The sequence below is a fragment of the Sinocyclocheilus rhinocerous genome, unplaced genomic scaffold, assembly GCF_001515625.1.
Source record: "Sinocyclocheilus rhinocerous isolate Xijiao unplaced genomic scaffold, SAMN03320098_v1.1 scaffold5638, whole genome shotgun sequence".
In the NCBI taxonomy this organism is placed as follows: Eukaryota; Metazoa; Chordata; class Actinopteri; order Cypriniformes; family Cyprinidae; genus Sinocyclocheilus; species Sinocyclocheilus rhinocerous.
The window spans coordinates 57,516-67,024 of NW_015629576.1; the positions used below are offsets into that span (position 1 = coordinate 57,516).

Consider the following 9,509-nt stretch of genomic DNA (forward strand, 5'->3'; position numbering starts at 1 on the left):
AAAACAAATCCCAAATTAATAAAATAGCGAAATAATACAAATAAAATAAATCTCTTCATATAATCAAACTAAGGCTTTGTCTGTGCTCTTTCCATTTAAAATAAGAGGCAACCACTGGAGTTTAATCATGATCCGAACAAAGATGCTGCATACATGTTATTTAGATTTTTAGATTCTATAATTTCGAAATTTGAAGCAAAAACAGAATGGTCTGACTTTAGTTTTGTGAAACTATACTACATAAAAAAATCAGAATGAAACAAAAACAGCAGACGGATGTCACTCTCTGACAGCAGGTGGCGCTCATGGAACAGCAGGTATTTATAAGCTGCTGCCCTTTTAGGGCTGAATGCACGGATCCAATATAATGATGCACATGTGATTTCTTTATCCACTGTTCACGTTCACTTAAGAAATATGAGAATACTTGCCTAGACAGTTTTGTTGAGATCACTTTGTGTGTGTGTGTGTGTGTGTGTGTGTCCGTTCAAGTGCAAGGATACGTGAAAGAGGACTCAATCCTGTGTTTGCGCGCTGTGTGATATGCGGCTCTCTGTGTGCTCGCACAAATAACAGCACGCGAGTACTGAATTGAATTCAATAGGGTGTCCTTTCTTTTTCACATGACGTGTCTGAATCAATGTACAAATGCAAATGACTCTGTTTTAAATGTAAAGTTGTTGTGTGTATTTATGTGAAGCATTGAGAGTTCACAAACGTTTTTTGCTGCATGCGTTTTTTAATCTGCAGTATGCATTTATGAGAAGTTTTGATGCAGTTATTTTATCCTCCCAAAGGTCTTTATTTATTCTTAATGAAGACAAAGGTAACGGTCATATTGTTAGCTCATATTTAGGCAACATATCTGTCTACAAAATGAATAAATGTAAAATTAATATATATAAATGTATTCTTGACAAATTGCTTTGTTAAATTGCTAATGTAATGCAGTAATTCAGATATCTGTAGATAAATTGAATCGCTAGATAAATTTCACTCCAATGAAGAACATGACTTAGCAAACGGAGGAAGGGTTTGCTTCACTACATTTCGGTACAGTCCTGTTCTTCTGGAAGACTTTCCCGTTGGGTTGCGTCCTCCATGTCAGTGTGACGTCTTCATCGCTCAGCGTCTGCTTTAACTAAACACAGAAACAGCATTTAGTTACTCAATGGATGAAGCAATGGATGTTTTGCCATCAATTTAGTTTTTCATGAGCGCAATACTCTAATCTTAACACATTCATCACTGACAACAAAAGCCAATCCTGTGTGATGTTTAATAAAATCTTTCTCACTACTGCACATAATGATCTTGAATTGACACCGTACTGAATTTAAATACATTCCACAATTCATTTCAGTCAGATGAATATCATAAAATCCACCTTGTTTAAGACGAGCGCCTTCAATCTTTCCTCATTAGCATTCTCAGCAGCTTTCACCTGCACTCGGATCACCTGCCTGTTCCTCTTGACTGTGGGGAAAACCACATATTGTTTATTTGACTTTTTCCTTTGTTTTACTGTATCTTGCTTTATGAGAACAGCCTAACCCCTTTGACCACACATATTTACTTGATACTTGGTCATTTTTAAATAATTATACTATATTATGATTATATAATTATTACATATAATATTAAATATTAAAGCATATATTAAATACAGTTTTGACGTCACAGCTACGCTCATATCCACATGCAAACATGCAGTCGGCGTGGAAGTTCTCTGCATAAATTAACTCACATACAGTTCTAGAAGCATAGTGAGGTAGAAAAAAAAAATATTTATGATGTATGATATTGGTAAGCAACATCACACGACCAAGATGTTTCCCCAAATATCAGCACGATTGCAATGTGGCACTGATTTTATACAATAATAATTAAATAAACACACAATATTTAGACACAATATTGAATGTTTTTCCTCAATTTTGCAAACAAAAATAGTTCTAATCATGTTTTTGAACGAATGAAGTCAGTTGATGGTTCAGTAATCCATTCATAAAGACAGTCACTTGCCTCGTTTCTGAATGAATCGGCTGTTTGAACGAATCGGTTGAGCGAATGACTAAATGACTCACTCAGTAAAACAGTAATTTGCCGCCGCCTACTGGTGGTTTGGTTTCATATTTAAAAGTATCATTGCATTTTTCTCAACATTTCTTATTTGTATGTTCAAAAAATTATTTAATCTTATAACATTATTTATGCATTTGCAACAATAAATGCATTTATGTCACCTCGGCTTCATCAAACAATCTGTGTAAATGCATCTAATGCCACTTCAGAAGCAGCTTCTGTTTCCTCTGCAGTGAAAAGATGGAGTTAAAATGCAACAACTCTACAGTTTCTTATTATTCTATCTGAATTAATTGAAACAATGTAATAATTTGATGTTAAAGATGACACATTCATATAATAAGGTTAGGAAATAATGCCAATTTATAAACGTAGTGGGAAATTACATCTTTCCAGTGGCAGAGCACTTTATTTTGGGAGTTGCTGAAGTGAGAGAACATCTGTTACTTAGTAAAAAAAAGATTTTTGGTTGTATAGGGTGTCAATTATAGCCTAGTTCTTAGAAAGAAAATCAGAATCAGCAAAAATCAGTATCGGCAGGTCACACTTACAAAAGAAATCGGAAATCGGAATCAGCCAAGAAATTTGCAATCGGTGCATCTCTAGTTTAAATCAAATGAAATTGTCCCATTCAGTGTTTTTTTTTTCTTATGTTTGATAATAAACATTACAATCTCTCTACACAATAATTCAGGTCAGACCTACCAGTGTTACAGTAGAAATAATGAGTCGTAGTGCAAAGTCTATCTTCAATTACACGCCAATAATTTATAGTAGCACAGTCTTGGTTCGACCCGACAAGTTTTTGAACAGCGTTTTGGGTTGAAGAAGTAAAGTTGGCCCGATCTGACCACTTCCAAGAGTCTCTGTACAATCCGATCCAGACCGGAGCCATAAAAATATTTAGCAACTGAATTATCTGGTCATTGTCAGCTTGACTCCTAACGATAGCCAGGTCTGTATAATGATCTCTGCAGTACTTCTGAGCATCGAGCCATGTCTTTTGGGTCTTGCTTAGCACCAGTTTAGCTGTTCTGTTTGTGTTCTCTGTGAAAATTCAAAAACACAGTCAAGACCATTTCCTTTGGAAAATTTACAGATTATTCCCAGAACTACTGTATGTTTCTGAACATTTTAATATTCACATAGCCTAGTTTACATGGACAATACACAATGGAAGTCTGAAGGGATAGTTCACACAAAAATGAACAAATCTGTCATTATTTAGGCCTACTTACATATACAGTCATGCTTTGAATTATACATTGGAAAAAAAATATTTTCAAAGTTGTAATAAAACCAAAGATTATTTGAGTGTTTTTTGTACAAAAATACTTAATTTCACTTTTAATTCAGTGTTACTTGCCATTTCTTTGTAATTATATATGAAATTTACCAGCACTTTCTGAGTGAAAATTGTAAATTAGAATAAAACTTTACTTTATTACTGCATGATTACTGACCAAAAGAATATTGTAATATAAATGTTTACTTGTGTGACCCACCCATATATCTTAGTTTCTTAATTTTATACACTGAGTTCATGAGCATCAGTAAAAAATGATTGTGCGTGTTTCTCACCATCGTAACACACGAAATATATTTCACTGGTGCAGTAGAAATCAAACCACTTTCCGTCAAAAGCTATGGTGACACACTCCTCTCCTGCACCGTAGTTATCTGGCTGGACAAGACCCCAGGACTTGAACACCAGACTTTCCTCGTTATAAGACCAGCGCCAGCCGTTGATGTCATTGAACAGTCCGATCCAGGCAAATGAAGAAAACTGTTGTTCATCTGCAGCTTCTTTCAGACTTGTCCAGTCTTCATCAGTCTGAACGGTGGCCAGATCATAATGGTGTGTCCTGCAGTAACTCTGTGCATTTTCCCACGTCTTTATCTGCTTGTACAGAATATACTCTTGTGGTTTACACAGAGTTAATGACAGGAGTCCTGCCAAGAGAATACAGTGGTTTTTATCAGCTTTCCAGTCTTCTCCTTAAATGTTTCCATTTGGCTGGCTTCTATGTGTCTCAGTGTTTGTGTATCTTTTGTTTTGTTTCTTACTGAAGTGTCACCGTCCTTGATGTGAGACACTGCAGGCAAAACCTTTTTTTTTTATTAAGGGTGCTCTGCTCAGGCCTTATGTGTGCGTGCTTTGAGTGCATGAGCGCACCGTCTCTAGGAGAGCGCGCGAGTGTTGAATGCTTTAAACACTGGCAATACTTTAAAAAAATGTAAATTATAAACTTTAGAGACGATGCGACACAATTCCTGTCAACTGTGCAGCGTGCAGCTCGTTTATAGTGCAGACGCGATGTGCTGATTTGAAGCCATTTGCGCATTTTGACAGGTAAAGAGAGAGCGTGCGGGGATTCACTCACGCTGTTTGTGAAATTACGTCTCACAGAAAGTTTTCAAATTACTTTGTAATAATTTAATAAAAAAATATGAATTGTACCTCACCTTTAGCATTATAGGCCTAATTATTTTACCCGCGGGCAGAGATTGAGACGGTGCTGCTGCATGTCATGCCAAACCTCTCACAGCAGGCGCGTCATCAGCTTGAGATCGGTTTATGAGATTGGCCTTTATAGAGACCACCCATCAATGGGAGCGCCCCTATTTTTTTATGCCAATTCTTTGGCGATTTTGAGTTTGGCATTTAATAAATATGTTGTTTTAGGCTAGTGGACAGAAAACACCCTAAATGCACTTTTTTTTTTTTACACTTTATTTACTTGCATCTGTAGATTTCGATTTCAATCCATATTTTTAATTTTAATAAGAGTTTTTTTCCACTTCAGCAGCACTTACATACACCAAAATTTACAGTTTTATTCCTCTCTATATTCTAAAGGATTTTATATAAGGGTTTGTTAATATATAATTTGCTTAGATTTATTGTTTCACTTAATCTATTTGCGTCTGTAGAGTTCAAATACAGTACATATCTTTAAAGGTTGTTTTTTCTCAAAATGAGTTTGTTCCCCTTCAGGAACTCGAGCTGCGTCGAAACGCTATGGGAACGCCTTCAGCGTGACCACGCTCTGAATCACGTGTGTAATCAGTCCAATGGATGGGCAAGACGTCACGGGTGGGGTGACGTAGTGACCAGGACGCTTAAAAGCACGTGTGGTGGAACCAGCGTCAGCTTTTTTGTCATACAGCAAGCGCTCTGTGTGTGGGTCAGTCGCTATTTGTTGTGAGTCTTATTTAGTGTTGTTTGTCCAATCAGTCCAATGGATGGGCAAGACGTCACGGGTGGGGTGACGTAGTGACCAGGACGCTTAAAAGCACGTGTGGTGGAACCAGCGTCAGCTTTTTTGTCATACAGCAAGCGCTCTGTGTGTGGGTCAGTCGCTATTTGTTGTGAGTCTTATTTAGTGTTGTTTGTCCACTTATAAGCTCCATTATGTCAAAGCTTCAGCCAAGAAGAAGCATTTGGGAGAGAGCAGGCAGCGTTCAGGCCGTGTGTTCCTCCCTGCCCGCGTTATATTTCGGGTGGGGACACACACAGTTTGTGTGTTGTCTGCTTGGGAGCGAAGCACGCAGAGTCAGCTCTCGAGGGAGCTGACTGCCCGCATTGCGAGCGTTTGTTACTGCGTGTGCTTCGCTCTCAGAAGGCTATCTTTGAGGAGGGAGCCTTCACCAGCGTTCCTCGCAGTGCCAGCCCCGCTTTCGCCGAGGTGGAGCGGTGGCTGCGCTCGTGGGGTTCGCATATGGATCCGGTGGAGGGAATGTAGACAGGCAAGTCCCTATCTTCTTCCTCACCCACCAGATCCATCGCCCACTCTCGGGGATCGGAAGCCCACGCAGCGGTTCTTCCCCCCGGGTAGAGGGCTCGACGCTCCGCCTGTCTTTCTCCGAGGAGGTTGATATGGAGGGCATCGATAAGATCGCCAGTTGCACAAGCATCAGTTACACAAGCATATGTTACACAAACATATTATGCCTAATATTATAATGAGCAGCATTACTGGGGAGCAGAGCTCGCGCAGTCAGCTCTCGAAAAAAAGAGGGGGCTGATTGTGCTTTTCCCACTGTTAAATGCTCAGAGCGGAGCATTTAACAGTGGAAAAAGCACAATCAGCTTTTGATTTTGAGTGCCTGTGATTTTGCGGTTTCGGTCCCGCTGCTGCTGAGACACGGCGGCGATTGAGATCCTGGGGATCGCACATGATCTGGTTGACGGGTTGGAGACGGGCTCTCCCTATCTCCACCCGCGTTCCCTAGATCTAGCGCTCTCTCTAGGGTTTTGGAAGCCCGCGCTGTGGTTTCTTCCCCCTCTGAGTGAGAGCTCGCTGCTGCAGCTATCTTTCTCCGAGGAGATTGATATTGTTTGTGTGACCATTGCCTCGGCAGCGTGTGCATTACATAATTTTCGGTTTTTGATATGAATCTTATCACACCAGACCGTGTTTACTCGTCTGGTTGTTTGGCTGCATTTAATTTTGAGGAATAAAATAAAGTATTTTTCTGATTATGAGAAGTTAGATATACAGGGGCTCTTGGGATAAAAATTTCTCGAGGGAGAGCACATGTTTACCTCTCTTCCTCCGAGGAGGTTGAGGCGGTCAGCAGGGGCTGCTGGGCGGGAGCAGTCCCAACCTACCGGTGTTCCAGCCCCTTATTCAGGAAACATTACTTCTCGTACTCCGCAGAGTCTAGAGTCAGAGTGGCGGTCACAGGCCGAAGACTTTTAGTGGAAGGCGGTTCTGCAGACCGTCATTCTCGCTGGATAGTCTTCGTCTAAAATGTCCTGACACCTAAGGCCTAGGACTTCTGAGGGCCGGCCCCCTCTTGGGAAGAGCGGTCTACACCGCATTACATGGTGCCCGTCTCTCCTCAGTGCCCTCAGGAGATCGGGCTGCCAACCCTGCCGGTGTTCCAAGGCGCAGCGGTCTCCGGCGAGCGCTTCTCTCAGTCACCGCCCAGAAACGTAGTAGTACTAAGAGGCTCACTACCTCTTCGGAGGTCTCTAGAGTAGCTAGTTCAGCCATCCCTGCCGGTTCGCCACTTCATGGCACCGACCTAGCCGCTCTAAGTGCACCAAAGGCCAGTCTCAAGAGACTGGTTCCCTTAGTAGGTCACCTGGCGGTGTAGGAGCCCCTGCCAAGCGTGCCTCATTGGGTCCTGCCCCGAGCAGGCTCTGCTTGTATCAGTCTAGTCTTCCTAAGAGATGACACGGGTCTGAGGACCGTCAGTTTCAATAGGAGACTTCATCTATGAGAGTCCTGATGCCATGGCTCAGGACCTCGGAGGGCAGGCCCCTCTGGGGAAGAGCGGTGTACACTTCATTACACGGTGCCCGTCTCTCCTCAGTGCCCTCAGGAGATCGGTCTGCCAACCCTGCCACTCATGGTGCTTCAGGGCGCAGCGGTCTCCGGCTTCTCTCAGTCACCGCCCGGGAACGTAGCGGTACTAAGAGGCTCGCTACCTTTTCGGAGGTCTCTAGAGTAGCTAGTTCGGCCGTCCCCTGCCGGTTCGCCTCTTCAGGGCACCGACCTAGCCGCTTTGATTACACCAGAGGTCAGTCTCGAGAGACTGATTCCCTTAGTAGACTATTTGGCAGCGTGGAAACTACTGCCAGATGTGTCTCGGTGGGTCCTGCACACTGTAGAGAGAGGCTACAGAATCCAACGTGGTTCTTTTCCGCCTCAGTTCAACGGGTGATTCCCACTCTGGTGGGGCCCCGAGCAGGCTCTGGTAACAGAACAAGAAGTAAACACTCTCGACAAGGAGTGTTTCTCTCTCGGTGGCCAGAGTGTGAGCAAGGAGGCCGTCAAGGTGGTCCCTCCTCTCGACAGGGAGTCCGGGTTCTACAGCCGGTACTTTATCGTTCCAAAGAAGGATGGAGGGTTGTGCTGCGAGAGGTCTCCTCTTGCTTTAGAGAGTTGTCATGTTGAGGCCTCTGCTCCAAGAATGGCCGTTTTTCTGCGAGTGTCGTCAGGCCTCCTCTCGCTACAGAGAGTTTTTGAGGCCTCTGCTCGCCAGAGCTCCACTAGGACAGTCTGAGTTTAAGCTAGCGTGTGGTGTAGAGGCCTCCTCTCGCTTTAGAGAGTCGTTATGCTGAGGCTTCCACTCCTAGAGCTCGGCCCATCTCCATTCTTCCCCATCACAGGAAGTTCCTGAGGTGGCTTTTGGGGGCAAAAGCCTACTAATATCGGGTTCTTCCCTTCGGCCTTGAACTCTCACCCCACACTTTCACGAAGTGTGTGGATGCTGCTCTGGCTCCTCTGTGCCTCCAGGGCATCCGCACACTGGAGACTGGTGGTGAAGCTGATATGGAGAGTTTTTTGGCCAGGCTCAGGTGGACCTGTTTGCGACTTAGGAGATATCGCACTGTCCCCTCTGGTTCTCTCTGACTCATCCAGCTCCGCTTGGCCGAGGCTTTGTCTGTACGCTTTTTCCCCCGATCGCTCTGCTCCCGGGAGTTCTGGAGAGAGTGCGCCGGGACGGGGTCTGTCTGCTACTAGTAGCCCCGCACTCAACCACATCGACAATTGGTTGATATTAGCTCAATTTGAGCCGATGGTGGTTCGGCATTGTGATGTCATTCTCGCTCACATGAAAGAGCTGGGGTTAAGACTTAACGCCAAGGAAAGTATGCGTGGTGTGTGTCTCCTGCTTTGATCGAGTCGATCCTCACTGCAGTCACGAGAGTGAGAGAAGGCCTGTCACTCACTGTCAAGCAGTTTAAAAACTGCTGGGTTTGATGGTAGCTGCGTCCAACGTGATACCTTTGGCCTGCTGTACATGAGACCCCTACAGTGGTGGCTCAAGACCAAGGGAGGCTTTTTCAGCATTGCAATTCTTTTTTTTACACAGTACAGTAGTACAATCTTTCACAGACATGTTTAAGCACAATAAATATAAGCAACACATTATTCATTGCTTTTTACTTTTGCATTTACTTCTAGATTTATATATTAAGTTGCTCAAGCAATTGGCAAAACATTTAAACTACTTTTCTTGCGTTATCACAAACTTACCATTGACATAAATAGACAGCTCTACTGCCTTTTCTTTTGCATTTGAATCTTTATTACAAGCAATCCTGTGGTTTATCAAGAACTTTGTTTTTCTACCTCCACGAGTGCCATCTATTATTGCCTTGTTTATCTAAAAGTGCTCTTTATCTTTAAGCCTAGCCAAAAAGCCATATGTGCTACACAGTAGACTTTAATAATATGCATTAATGGTGTAATTACTACATTTCCGTGTCAATCCATGTTCATATTTACTGCAAACAATGCGCTGTTACTTTAATTCAGGGCTTGTAGCACAGCAATAGACTCGGTGCGGAAATTATCTCTGCTCTGCTGCAGACGCACCGCTCCTGAACGCACTGCCGGTGTAGTGTCGAAATTTGCACCCTGCCAGATTATGCACCCCCTAGTATTGGTAGGTTTAGGAGTAGG

At 43.1% G+C, this 9,509-nt stretch overlaps 1 protein-coding gene across 2 annotated transcripts in view; it reads right to left on the reverse strand.

Annotated features, from left to right (window-relative positions):
- Window positions 1-600: 600 nt before the first annotated feature.
- LOC107739362 (macrophage mannose receptor 1-like) overlaps window positions 601-9,509 on the reverse strand; it is a 17,508-nt gene continuing 8,599 nt past the window's right edge. For both annotated transcript variants that reach the window (XM_016551457.1, XM_016551458.1), the window contains 4 exons: window positions 3,667-4,038; window positions 2,791-3,132; window positions 1,388-1,476; window positions 601-1,141 (listed from right to left, as the gene is read on the reverse strand). In XM_016551457.1, the coding sequence (XP_016406943.1) occupies window positions 1,016-1,141; window positions 1,388-1,476; window positions 2,791-3,132; window positions 3,667-4,038 (929 nt within the window). In that variant the 3' untranslated portion in view covers window positions 601-1,015. The remainder of the gene's footprint in view (window positions 1,142-1,387; window positions 1,477-2,790; window positions 3,133-3,666; window positions 4,039-9,509) is intronic.